This window comes from Hippopotamus amphibius, chromosome 17, assembly GCF_030028045.1.
Source record: "Hippopotamus amphibius kiboko isolate mHipAmp2 chromosome 17, mHipAmp2.hap2, whole genome shotgun sequence".
Taxonomy (NCBI): domain Eukaryota; kingdom Metazoa; phylum Chordata; class Mammalia; order Artiodactyla; family Hippopotamidae; genus Hippopotamus; species Hippopotamus amphibius.
In genome coordinates this window covers 41,708,223-41,721,894 of record NC_080202.1, presented here as the reverse complement: position 1 = coordinate 41,721,894, position 13,672 = coordinate 41,708,223, and the positions used below count along the sequence as shown (strand labels likewise).

The 13,672-nt window shown below is 50.3% G+C and overlaps 1 protein-coding gene across 2 annotated transcripts; it reads right to left on the bottom strand.

The window, feature by feature from the left end:
• Positions 1–334: 334 nt before the first annotated feature.
• On the bottom strand, positions 335–8,775 carry LOC130840271 (primary amine oxidase, liver isozyme-like). 2 transcript variants are annotated; one of them, XM_057715615.1, is made up of 5 exons: positions 7,773–8,298; positions 7,062–7,184; positions 2,029–2,314; positions 1,167–1,296; positions 335–924 (listed from the first exon to the last, which is right to left on the bottom strand). In XM_057715615.1, the coding sequence occupies exons 1-5, from the start codon at positions 8,206–8,208 to the stop codon at positions 649–651; spliced, it is 1,251 nt and encodes a 416-aa protein (XP_057571598.1). In that variant the 5' UTR covers positions 8,209–8,298; the 3' UTR covers positions 335–648. The 2 variants fall into 2 exon arrangements, with proteins under 2 accessions (XP_057571598.1, XP_057571597.1); XM_057715614.1 differs by having other exon boundaries at positions 7,062–8,775.
• Positions 8,776–13,672: the final 4,897 nt, after the last annotated feature.

Genomic DNA, 13,672 nt, shown 5'->3' with positions numbered 1-13,672 from the left:
ACTACGATGAGGGAAAGAAGCCAACCACAAGAGACCACTTACTGTATGAATCTATTTACATGAAATTTCCAGAATCTAGGCAAATCTGTAGTAACAGAAAGTTTAGTGGTTGCCTAGAACTGGGAAGGTGTTGAAAGGAAATAGGAAGTGACTGCTAACAGATTTTGGAGTTTCTTTCTGGGGTGATGAAATTGTTCTGGAATGAGATAGTAGTCACGGTTACACAACTTTATAAATATATTAAAACCCATTGACTGGCACATGTTCAAAGGGTGAATTTTATGGTGTATGAATTATACCTCATTTAAAAAATAAGATTAAAAAACTGTTAAAAAACAACAACAAAGGAGTCTTCTGGGAAAAATATGGCCATCACTTTAGACTCCCCGCTGGCCATTCCGCTCTTCTCTGCCACAGGAACCCAGTAGGTTTGGGGTCAAGAGAGCTGAGAACCCCTTGTGTCAGCCACCACAGGCTCAGGATGCTCCCAGCAGGGAAGGGGGAGGCAAGGGAGGATGATGGGAGAGAGAGGACCAGGGATGTGAGGAGGGAGAAGAGGGCACAGGGTGCCCCACCCAGTGCCCATCCCCTCCCCTCCCCATACTCTCTGGCCCTGGGGTCCCGAACATTCCCCATCCCAGGAACCACCTAGTTGTGGGAGAAGCCCGCGTGGGAGAAGGCAGGGAGGTCAGGGGCACAGGCTGCAGCCTGGGGGAGGCAAGCCAGGGGGTTGACCTCACAGGCCCCAGCATCCTGGCCCTCCCGGAAGTAGATGGAGTCAGCAGAATCGATGGAGGGGTCCTGGTCAAAGAAGTTGTATGGTCGGAGGAAGAAGCCCACGCCATTCGCCACAGTCACTGTGTTGGGAATGTCCTCTGCATGTGGGATGTGCAGGAAACCGGCTGTCACCCAGGCCACCAAGTCCTAGTGGGGGTGAAGAAAGAGGATCCTGAGGCCTGGCTTTGCTAAGGGCACGTATGCTTCCCACAGTGGCCTTGTATGGGAGGACTGAGTTCACCAGCCCAGGAAAAATGTGAAATCATAATGCTTTCTTCCTCAGTGGGTTCTAAAGACCTCTGGAGGAATCTGGCTTGGGAGAGAGTAAGGAGGCTCATCCTTGCTCTCCCTGGCTCCCCCTCACCCCCACCTCCTCCTTCTCAACCCACCTGTCCAGTAATGGTCTCGTTGTTGATGAAGTCAGTGAAGTCCAGAGTGGGGGTCCAGGGGTCATTCAAATTATAGATGCTGATGCTGCTGGGCTCCTCCTCCTTCCGCTGGGTCACGGCCAACTGGTACCTGCAGGGGATTTGGATTAGACCCACAAGGTCATCCACCCATCCTGCCGCCTGACGCAACACGGAGGAGAGGACACAAAGGGTAAATGAGCGTAAAGGTCTTAGGGTGTCCAGCCTCTTCACTGTTCTCTGTCCACTTCCCACTCTCTCCCTCTCTCTCTCACAAAGTTCCCCGCATTTGCTCAATATCCTGTGTCTCAAACATCTACAGGCCCAGAGTTCAGACTTCAAGTGGGACTGTCGCTCACGTATCGATGCGGACAGGAGTCTGGGCCTGGATGCGTATGTATGCATGGACAGGGCCTGATTCCCATCTTAGATCAATTTCAGTATCTCATGTGCCCGGATTTTAGGGAATACTCCCTCAGGTCTGTGCTCCTCTCTTCATCTTTGTTTTCCCCTCCAACCTTGACCGTGAACATTTTAAACACAGAAACGTTGAAAGAATAGTCTAGTGAACACCCACACACCCACGTCCTAGATTCTACCTTAAACATTTTGTCATATTTGATTCAGCACATCTTTCCATTCATCCATCCACCCAGCAGGCTTCATTTTGGGCGGCCTAAGATTGAGGCTGCAGGAATGTGTGTGTGTGAACGTGTGATTGAGAGTGTGTATATGTACACACACCCATGGCAGGTGGGGGAACCTGGGTTCCCAGCAACGTGGAGCCTTTTGTACAGTCTGCCTCCCCAAGTGCCTCCCTTGTCAGGGACACCCCATCACCCACCTGGCCCAGCTGAAGGCTCTCTCCATGGAGCTGTCCTGGGGCAGGGGCTCCCCAGCAAAGCTGACCGTCTGGATGCGGTAGCCCCGAGGGTGCCCCCACTTGTTGCTGTGGTTGCTGGCCAGGTACAGGTAGCGAGGGGAGGGACCTCCCAGGAGGAAGGCGGCCTGCTCCTCTGTCTCCAGCAGCTTCCGGGTCACCTGCAGCCTCTGTATCTGGTGCTCGGGGCTCCAGGGTACCGCCGCGGGGACGAAGGCCATGTCCTCAGCCCAGACCCAGTTCTCCAGTCCTGCAGGGGTGGAGTGGGAATGAGGGGGAGGGGTGGTGGCGGGAAGGGTAGGAGGGAGGCTTATCATGCGGCTGCCCTACCCGCTCTGAACTCTGCCCCCATCTGGCTTTAGCGTGGGGGCCAAGGAGAAGGCCAGATTGACTGTGCCCCCTGCTTCCCTCCCCTCTCCCCAAGATGTCCCCAGTCCAGAGATTTGGAGGTCTTTCTTCTTGATATCATCTCTGGTAATAATCCCAGATGCCTTGTCACTGGGCTTCCGTTGACCTTCTCCCTCTGAGGACCTGAAGGGAGGGTGGTTTACCTGAAGCTGGAGCAGTCTAGCGGGCAATGTGCAGAGTCAGGTTCTTTCTGACCTGAGGAAAAAGTCTACACTTCATATCTGAAGCCCTCTGGTGTCACTAGAACTGCCTTCTCATGAAAGTAATCGCAGAGGTAGCTCATATTTTTTTTTTTTTTTTTTGGCACACGGGCTTAGTTGCTCCGTGGCATGTGGGATCTTCCTGGAGCTGGGGTCGAACCCGTGACCTCTGCATTGGCAGGCAGATTCTTAACCACTGCGCCACCTAGGAAGCCCCCTAGGTAGCTCATATTTATTGAACTTGGAGGAGCTCTGCACAGGCAGCGTGCTGAGGGCTTTACATAGATTGATGATTTACTTGCACAGCAACCTAAGGAAAGAGGAACTATAATAGCCCCCATTTTACAGATGGGACAACTGAGGTTTAGAGAATTTAAATAACGTGTCCTGGTTTGGTGCCAAGGGCACGTGGTTAGTTTCACAGCAGTGCCGGGGACCCAGGTCTCAGTCTGGCTCTACACTGCCTACACATCTGTACCCAGAGGAAACCAACATAAAGTGGCTCCACCACATATGGACAGCAGACATGTAGGTTAAAGGGAAGTCAGACCACAAGCCTAACACTGCTGGAGCTTAGCTGTGTTTTCCATTGTTTGGGGCTTGGCAAGGAATTAGGGGCAAGGCCAAAGACATAGTCTGTTGTCTGAATATTTGGAGTTTTGAATGATTTTATTGGAGTCCAAGTAGGTTCCATATTAGGAGTCAACTTAAGTGATCTGAGACCAAAGAGCAGTAAACCAAAACATGCCGGAAGCTCCCTCCGTACCTTCCAAAGATCAAAGAGAGCAGAGACTGATTAAGCAAACCCTCAGCTTCCCTTTGTGGATTACTGGTCCTGGACCACACTCCACAGTTTCCACTTGTAGATGACAGTTAAAGGCCAAGAGCTCTCTTCCTGGTGCACCCACACAAGCAGGCTCACGTGGATAATAATAACAGTAATAGCCAAGACGTCTCTCTGTGTGTTAGGCACCATTCCAAGTGCTTTAAGAGTTGCCATACGCAGTGGTTAAGAATCTGCCTGCCAATGCAGGGGACACGGGTTCAAGCCCTGGTCCACGAAGATCCCACATGCCACGGAGCAAATAAGCCTGTGCGCCACAACTACGGAAGCCCATGTGCTGCAACTACTGAAGCCTGCGTGCCTAGAACCTGTGGTCCGCAACAAGAGAAGCCACCACAGTGGGAAGCCCACACCCTGCAGCAAAAGAGTAGCCCCTGCTCACCACAACTGGAGAAAGCCCATGCACAGCAACGAAGACCCAACACAGCCAAAAATAAAATAAAAATAAATAAATTTATTTAAAAAGATAAGAGTTGCCATAACTTAGATGTAGAGATAAAGAGAGATGTGCAAGTCAGTTAGAATACATACATACATTTTATAGCTAAGTCCAATGAGAGAGCCTAAAAGAAATGACATCTCAGTAATAATGAGCACACCTGGTACCCAGATCTTGGTTTCTAAATACTCTTCTCCATTAAAAGGTACCAGAGATTCTTGGAGAAGTGGTTGATTTCAGGGCTGGAACAGGGAAAATACAATATGGAATTGGAACATCTTGTGGTGCCAGAGTAAAAAAGTGCTCAAAAAAGGACGAAGGCATGTCAGCAGGACACAGGAATCAACCTGAAGGCTCTCCCAATGGCCAAAGCTGGAACAATTTAAGGAACAAAATAAATGATAGTATGGGGTTATAACCCTTAGAATAAAATATCCATGAGTCCATACAGTTATGAATAAATAATTACATATATAAATAAAGTAAAAAGGAGGGATAACACTTTCTTATAGAGAATTTCAGTTAATAAGTGTGTAAAGAATAAGAGAAAAAATGTAAATGACACAGTAATAATAATTGTTGCAGGATGAGAAAAAAATCAAATTGTACACTTTATATATATGCAGTTTATTGTATGTCAATTGTATCTCAATAAAAGTTCTTAAAGAAAAAAATATTGAATGAAAGGAGTCAGGCACAGAAGAAAGCATATTGTATCATCCCACTTATATAAAGCATAAAACAGGCATAATTAATTTATGCTCTTAGAAGTCAGGACAGTGGTTACCTTCGCCCTGGGTAGGGGAGGTGCAGGGGAGAGGAGCAACTGAAGTAGTGACTGGGAGGGGGCTTCTGGGGCTTCATAATCTGAGCAGTGGTTTCATGAGTGTGTTTAGTTATGACAATTCAAGTTTCCATTATGTGATCTTTTCCTTATGTGTATCACATTTTGAATTTAAAACAAGAATGACGACAGCAATAAAAAAAAAAACCAGGCTGTTATTGTGAAAAAGTAGAACAAAATAATTGTTGCAGGAAAAACCCACAAATAGATGCTAAAATTAGTGGGCAAGAGTTTGAGAAGAAAGAGTTTGAGAAGAAAAGAAATGGTATATTTGCATAGCGTCAGAAATTTCCCCTGAATGTTTATTAATTGCAAACCAAAAAACAGTAACTTTTGCAATGGAGGAAGCTGGAAAACACCACCTTAACCAAGTGCTTGAGGCCAGCATCACCGGTAGTAAGACATATGGACATCACGTACCCCCTGATATGATCCTCTGAGAAGGGTATAATGTCATTTCTGTGGTTTTGTTACCAAAAAACTCCACAAAAACAAAAACACAAGCTTAACCTAATCATGAGAAAATATCAGAGAAATTCAAATTGAAAGACATTTTACAAAATGATTGACTAGTATCTTCTAAAGTGTCAGTTCCTGAAAGACAAAGGAAACCTGAGGAATTGCCAGAATGGAGCACCATAAGGAGATAGGACATCTAAGTGCAATGTGGGATGCTGGTTTAGATCCTGGAACAGAGAAAGGAAATCAGTGGAAGAACTGATAAAATTCTCATAAGGTCTGTAGTTCATAGTATTGTAATATTGTCAATTTCCTGGTTTTGATTGTCCTGTGGTTATGGAAGATGCTAACATTAGAGGGAGCTGGTGACCTCTATATAATGTCTACAACTTTTCTATAAGTCTAAGGTTATTTCAAAAGAAAAACTATTTTAAAATAGTCATCATTAATCCTCACAACAGTCCTATGAGGAATGCACCATTACACCATTTTTACCCTTGAATAAACTGAGATGCAGAGAGGTTAAGCATAAAAATGTTTCTCTTAGGGTGTGGAGAAAAGGGAACCCTCTCATACCATTGGTGGGAATGTAAGTTGGTACAGCCACTATGGAAAACAGTATGGAGGTTCCTCAGAAAACTAAAATGAGTTGCCATATGATTCAGAAATTCCACTTCTGGGCATATATCCAGACAAAACTGTAATTCGAAAAGATACATGCATCCCAATGTTCAGAGCAGCACTATTTACAGTAGCTAAGACCTGGAAGCAACCTAAGTGTCCATCAACAGATGACTAGATTAAGAAGATGCAATACACACACACACACACACACACACACACACACACACACACAATGGAATACTACTCAGCCACGAAAAAGAATGAAATAATGCCACTTACAGCAACATGGATGGACCTAGAGATTATCATACTAAGCGAACTAAGTCAGAAAAAGAAACGCAAATACTATATGATGTCACTTATATGTCAAATCTAAAATATGACACAAACGAACATATCTATGAAACAGAAACAGACTTACAGATTTAGAGAACAGACTTGTTGTTACCATGGCGGAGGGATGGATTTGGAGTTTGGGGTTAGCAGATGCAAACTATTATATATAGAATGGATAAACAACAAGGTCCTACTGTACAGCACAGGGAACTATATTCAATATCCTGTGATAAATCATAATGGAAAAGAATATGAAAAAGAATATATATGTATATATAACTGAATCACTTTGCTGTACAGCAGAAATTAACACAACATTGTAAATCAACTATATTTCAATAAAATTTTTTAAAAAATGTTTTTCTCACATTTCCAGGAGCTCTCCACGAGCTCTCTACTCCTCCGTTACAACGTAAGCCTCCTGAGAGCAGGGATGTTGTTTTAGTGCAGCGCTTGGCACAAATATGCATTCGGTAAATATTTGTTGTTTGCATGAATGTAATATGTTGTTATGTGAGAAATTAGAAGTGACAAAATATATGTACACTATGATCAAAATTTGGTAGTAAAAATCTAAATATGTATATCAGTATATCATATTGTATACAATAGACAGCCTGATATATTCTAGAATTGCAGGGGCACTATTTTAGAAAAGGAAATATTTTTTTTAAGCATGAGAGAATAACCATCTAAGGGTGAAAATCTCTGAGGAATTTGATGACTTTCACATTTACTTCTTATACTTTTACATATTTAATATTTCAACGACAATTTTTAAATCTAGGCATGGAGACTTCAGCACCTTCTGCTGGAATCCTTGCATCCGGCAGGATGTCTTACCTCCCACATCCAGATCCACCTTGAAGTGGGCACTGTGGGTGTGGACAGTGCCCAGCGTGTGCTCCCCAACCTGGTTTCCAAATCTTCGGGCAGCATCAAAGAGGAAGGATGAGCCAATATAACCTGTGGCATGGAATTTAACTTCAATGGCCCCATTGGAGTGGAAGACCATATCCCATACATAGTCATAGTTCAGCATGGTAGACACAGATCTGACGATCAGCACTGTCTCTGCAAGGCCCCCAAAATAGTGGGAATCAAAATCTGAGTGGTGTCGCCTCAGGGGCAGGCCCTGGTTCTGCTCAAACACACAAAATGCATCGCGTAGTGTCTTGGGGGCTTGGGACTCAAAAAGGAAATGCCAGTCCACGTACGTGGCCAGATAGGGGCAGTCCACCCCACGGGTCAGGGGCGTGGAAAAGTGGCCCAAGCCAAAGTTGGCATCTGCGTACCGGCCTCTCACAGCAGAAGGAGAATTTCCACCATAGACAGCCAAGGCCTCCTGAACGCTGACTTCATAGGCGACTCTCTCCCCTTGGAAGCAGATGTCAAAGATCCTTGGACCAGTGAAAGCTCCGAGGCCAAAGGAGAAAGTCCACAATGAAGAGGCCACTCGACTCCCCTGGACACTGAAGCGAGGGCCCTGGGGATGGAACTGCAGGGGAGGAGCCGGACCCGGGGGCACCTGGGACTTCAGGGACCAGGACCCACCTGTGCCATTGTCTGGGACCACCACCACATTCACCAGGCCGGCCTTAAACTGCTCCTCCAGCTGGGCCAGACTCTCATAGTAGCGGCCTTGAAAGAACACCTTCTGGATGGTCCACTGGGCAGCGTCCAGAGCCTTGTGGTCTACCAGCAGCTCCAGTCCCACGGGATGCAGGAAGAACCCAGCCCCTGAGATGTTGTAGTAGAGGCCAAACCAGGTGGCCCTGTCCCCTGATTGCAAGCCACGGGGGGCTGAGTTCATCGTCATGAGGTTCCATCCTTGGCGTTTGTAGGAGCAGCAGTGGTGGAGGAGACCAGCAGCCTGGGGCAGCTCTCTGTTGAAGATCATCTGGTCGATGTCCCGGTACTCTCGCATGAGCACGGGGCGTCGGTGATAGGGCAGGGGGCCCCCGTGACGCTCCACAGTCACATCCCGCATGTAGGAGGGGTGCGGCAGCGGCCCCACCACCAGCTCAGTCACGTTGGGCTGGGGCTGTCCGCCAAAGAAGACGATGGCCAGTGCCTCCCGGGCAGGCGGGGGGCGCCCCCTGTCCAGGTGGGCCAGGGCTGCAGCCTTGGGGGGCGGCTGCAGCTCTACCGAGTAGATGCAGTTGTCTGAGGGTTGGGCCTGGGCTGCATCCACCAGGCGTGGGCCCAGCTGCTGGGTCAGGAAGCTCATCACAGCCGTCAGCTCTTCTCGGCTCAGGTCTGCAAACAGCTGGCTCTGGCCGGGGTGTGTCCCGGGCTGGGCACTGGGTGATACGGAGGGGCAGCGGGGAGGCAGACTGGGATGACATTCCTCCCCAACTCCTTCCTCACTCCCTGTGCCACCTTCTCCCATGCCCAGCACCAGAACACTACACAGGGACCAAAGAATGAAGATGGCCATCGCTAAAGCTCCTGGCTGTCTCCAGGCTCTTGAATCAGAATGCAGAATGCAAGATAGACAGAAAGACAGAGAGACAGGACCTGGGTGCAGGATGACTCTTTCAGTCTCTGGAGCTTCCTGGCTCTGGGTGGTGCTTCTGGGCAATGGCATGATGGGTACATTCAAGACAAGCAGCCAAGGCCGAGGGTAGGCAGGGGGTGGGGCGGGGGGCGAGGAACAGGGGTTAGGCCAGGTTTGGGAGGTGGGGCTAACATAGGAAGCTGGACTTTAAGTGGCCCACGTAAGCCTCTGTCCTCCTGTTCCAAAACAAACACTCAGGTTCAAGGTAGGGGAACGAAGTGGGGGAGGGATGGGTTTGGGAGATACAGCTGGAGGGAGGCAAGAGGAGGAAGTGACAGGGTCAGAAAGGGACTGACCTTGTGCTCTTCCGCCACCGTCCTGATGCAACTTTTCTCCTGGCTACAAGGCTGCAAGCAGAACTCACGTGTGCACACCCCTCCAACCAGTCCCTCCTCCGTCCTCTAGTTTGGGAAGCCCTCATCACTGTCTACTGCTCCCCCATCAAGCAGAATCCTACCGGCACCCATAGGGAGCTGGACAGTCATGCTGAGAACACAAAGCACCTGGGAGGAGCTGGGGCCTGAAGGGCTGAGCCAGGTTAACATCTTGGATGCCCGGGCACCTTAAATCCCTGGAGGGGAGCATGCGGGGGGTGGAGCCAGTCAGAAGCTGGAGGAGGTGGGGAGTTGCAGTGTAACAGACCCCACCCCCCCCCCACCCCCGCCTTGAGCAGGACTGATGGGCCACGTCACATGTCAGGGTGCCTGGAAACTGGCTGTGAACTTCACCTAGCTGCCCATAGCTCTCATCTCCAGGACCCTCCTCCAAAATATTGCAGAGGCAGAGAGCAAAGTGGCCTCCATTCTTGGGCAGGTGACGGACAAAAGACTGCCATCTGCTGTGCACTCAGTTTCTGAGGGGGACTAGGAGAGTCTGAGGGATCCGGAGAGGGGACATACTTTCTTCGTGAGCCTGGGAGACCATCCTTTCTAACCTGGACATGTCCAAGAGCACTTCCCCAGGAAGCCACGTTAGACTGACCTTGGAGACAGAGTGCATTTGCCTGGAGGAGACTGGACAGGATAGTCCATCTGAAGGGAACAGGAGTTGCAAAGGTACAGAAACTTGAAACAGCCTGGGCCTGGGCAGCGAACAGCGTATTGGGTGTGAGGTGGGGTCGGGAGGGGGCAGGCAGAAGAGGTCAGGTCAGGAAGCCTTGTGAGGTGTGTGTAAGCAACGTAGCAATTGCGGGAAGACAGTGAGAAATATCGGAACATGTGACACCAGGGAAATCAACACCAGGAAGGTCACATTCTCCAGATTTCAGCTGGTTATGCAACCAGCTCTATTTGGATATGGGAATTGGACATACGGGGTCATTTTGTTACTGACAGGGGTCTTTGCACCCTTTAATCAATAGAATGGATAAGAGGCCAGAGGAGGAATTCAGGCGAGGCTTTACTGGGACTCATGCTGCAGCAGGAAGCAGCAAGGACAAAACACAGATCCCCTTGCTCGTTCCCTGTGGAGGTTGGGCTGCATCCTTAAGCGGGGTGAGGGTGGGGGCAGATCAGCAGGCTGGACCCCAGGGCTGTCTGAGTGGGTCTGCCCACCCTTGCTGGGGCCATGTGCGCGGGTCATGCCCAGAATCCTCCTTTTGCTCCTGGCATCTCAGAAGTGGCAATTGGTTTGTGGCCTTTTCGTATCGTATGGTTCATAATTGCCCCGGGTGCCCATGCGTGTGGGTATTTTAGTCCCTTAGAGCGTCTTTGTATTCTGTTGCTCCAGGAGACATTTGTCCAGGTGCAAGTGCAAGCACTCTGGTAAAGGGTCCCAAGTCCCAGCCTCTCTCCATTTGAAATGGGCCACGTGGACTTTAGAATAAGAGGAAGCAGAATTTGAGGTCAAACCCAGCCCTGGCCGCAAGGCAGGCGTTTCCAGCCCAGGAACTTCATTCTGGGCCCTTTCATAAATGATAATCCTACCTCCCAGCTAAGAACACACTGTTAAGAGGATGACTGATGTTTTATGTCCCAACCAGTGTTACCAAGCACAGGGCAAGAATGTCTACTCTGGTGGGGTGTCCCCAGGCTCTCCTATGGGAGGTGGGTATTGATCAGGGAGTGGGAGGGAGAGCCTTTGCCTTGCCTGGTGGGGGAACTGGTATAGAAGCAGATGCCCCCTCTGCCCACCTTTCCAAAGTGTCTTGCTGTCACATTGCCTCCCCTGATATCCTTTCATCCTAGACTTCACAATCATCATGTGCAACACCCTAGGAACCTGCTGAAAAGATGTCCCTGTGGGAGAATTACTCAGGAGACAGGACCACATGTCCTGCTCCTGCCGCTAGGTGTTTTTCTTTTAAAGGTTATTATTTATTTATATTTGACTGTGTCAGGTCTTAGTTTGGACACTCAAGATCTTCCTTGAGGCATGCGGGATCTTTCATTGCACCACATGGGCTCTTTGTTGTGGTGCTCGAGCTCCTCTCTAGTTGTGGCGTGTGGGTTTTCTCTTCTCTAGTTGTGGTGCACAGGGTCCAGGGCGCATGGCCTCTGTGGTTTGTGACACACAGGCTCTCTAGTTGAGGCTGACGAGCTCAGTAGTTGTGGCACGCGGGCTTAGTTGCCATCAGCAAGTGAGGTCTTAGTTTCCTGACCAGGGATCAAACCTGAGTCCCCTACATTGGAAGGGGGATTCTCTACCACAGCACCAGCAGGGAAGTCCCACCCCCACTAGGTCTTATTTCCCTTTGGATAAACTTGGCCCCAGCCTCTGTGAATGTGCTGAAGACGAGCTTCTCCCTGGGAGCCAGAGCCCAGCCCCAGCCCACAGGCTGAGGACTGAGCCCCAGGATGTGGTGCTTGACCCGAGCCCTGGCCCCAGAGGTCCAGTGCGGCCAGTGGAACAGCCATGGACACCCAGGTCACTGCACTCTGATCTGCATTCTGGGGACATGGTTCTGGCTCCAGGGTGGAGTGGGGCTTGGGTATGGGGAGGACGGAGGGGAGGACACTGGACAGGAGGCAAAGGGTCAGGATGAGGCCAGTGACCTCGAGGACAGAGAAGAAGGGAGGGGTCTGAGTGATGTGCTGGGTGGAGTTTTTTGGATTTGGTGTCTGACTGGGTGGGTGAGTGAGAAAGGGCACAGCCTCTTAGGTGACACAAGGACGCAAAGTTTCCATTGGGTGATTGAAGTGGTGGGAGGCTTTCATCAGAAGAAGGACATACAGGGGACTTCCCTGGCATCCAGTGCTTAAGATTCCTCACTTCCACTGCAGAGGGTGCGGGTTCGATCCCTGGTCGGGGAACTAAATCCCACATGCCCTGAGGTGCGGCCAAAAAATAAAAAAAATAGCAGTGTGCTTCCATTGAGGAGGTCATGGGCTGCACAGGAGCAAGGACCAGAGTCAGTGGCCAGGCATCCTTCCTTCCCTTCCCTGCGATCTCAGCAGCGGTTGGGAGGTGGGAGGGGGGCATCCAGGGTGGGGGTCTGATCGAGGTGCTCTGCAAACAGGGCCTCCTCGGGCCACATTCCCACAGGAGTCCTCCCCACGCCTCACCCTGCATTCAGACCACCATCATTTCCTCCCTCTGACCCACCTCCCTGTACCTAAGCCTTCTGTCAAGGCCATTTTTTGTATCTGGACCAGAGGCAACGTCCTCAAAGGCAACACTGACCCTGTCACTCCCTTCTTAGAATCCTTCCATAGCTCCCCGTTATCCTTAGGGTAAGCGCGGCTTGCAAGGACCTGCCTCCTCTGGGCCCTGCTTGGCCCTCCAGGCTCTGCTCACAGCCCACACATCTGTCCATGAACTTAGGTACTTGGATGGGGCCACCTTGCCACCTCCTGGCCTTTGAACATGCTGTTGCCTCTTCCTGGAACCTTGTCTCCGCTCTCTTCCTTCTCCCCAGGCCGACTTCTAATCCTCAGCCAGGATCAGCTTAGACAGCGGGCCCCTCAGGAAGCCTTCCCTAATCCCTAAATCCAGGTTGGGAGCCCCTGCTATGTCCTCCTCCTGCCTCCCCTAGAAAAGTCCCGGATGTAAGGGACCCTTTACTGGCCCCTCTCACCCCTGAGGGTAGACAATGTGTCTCTTGTTCCATAATGTAGCCTAGTGCCTCCCAAGGTGCCTGGCACATAGGAGGCACTGAGGAAATGTTTGGGGAATGCATGTAGGAACACTTCTCCTGCACCTGCAGAGGGAGCCCTTCCCAGGGCCTACAGGAGGAGAGCAGAGGCAGGTGAGCACATCTTGTGCTCCTCACAGGGACTTCGGGTGTCTACATTCCTGGAAGTCCCAGTTACGCCCCTGACCTAAGCCTCAGGCATCCCCTTATCCGGCTCCTCTTAGGGCCACGGGCCCAAGTCCTAAAGATCTTGGTCTTGGGGAGACCAGTTCTTTCAGAACCTGGCTTCTGGGCTTACTCTTCCCTCCTATGGCTTGGCCACTCGTCTGAGGCTAAGAATCCAGCCAGCCTCAGGGCTTTAGGAAGAGAGTGGGTAGGGTGGGGGCTGGAGGCCCACCTTGAAGCCCTCCTGGCCCCAGCTGGGCTGATGAGCCCACGATCGACATGTCCACTGAGGCCTGGGCCAGGGGTGTCATCCCCGTAGAGAGACACCACCACAATCCGTTTTTTAGATCAAAGCTTCTGAGCGAGCATTCACACATTCACACACACCCACGTGCTTGCAAACATGCATGCTCTTGGTCTGGAGATGGGTTTCAAGGCAATGAGTTTCAAGTTCTTAAAACAGGTTGGGCGGGCTTCCCTGGTGACGCAATGGTTAAGAATCCGCCTGCCAACGCAGGGGACTCAGGTTGGAGCCCTGGTCCGGGAAGATCCCACATGCCGAGAAGCAACTAAGCCCATGCGCCACAACTACTGAGCCTGTGCTCTAGAGTCCGCGACCACAACGATTGAGGCTGTGAGCCACAACTATTGAGCCCG

Bases quoted from the DNA above. Each gene is read 5' to 3' on its own strand.
- LOC130840271 (XM_057715614.1), bottom strand. From the start codon at position 8,658: ATGGCCATCTTCATTCTTTGGTCCCTGTGTAGTGTTCTGGTGCTGGGC. The intron at 2,315-7,061 runs GTAAGACATCCT...CCACCCCTGCAG, and splicing joins GGTGGATCTGGATGTGGGAG to GACTGGAGAACTGGGTCTGG. The intron at 1,297-2,028 runs GTGGGTGATGGG...AATCCCCTGCAG, and splicing joins AGAGCCTTCAGCTGGGCCAG to GTACCAGTTGGCCGTGACCC.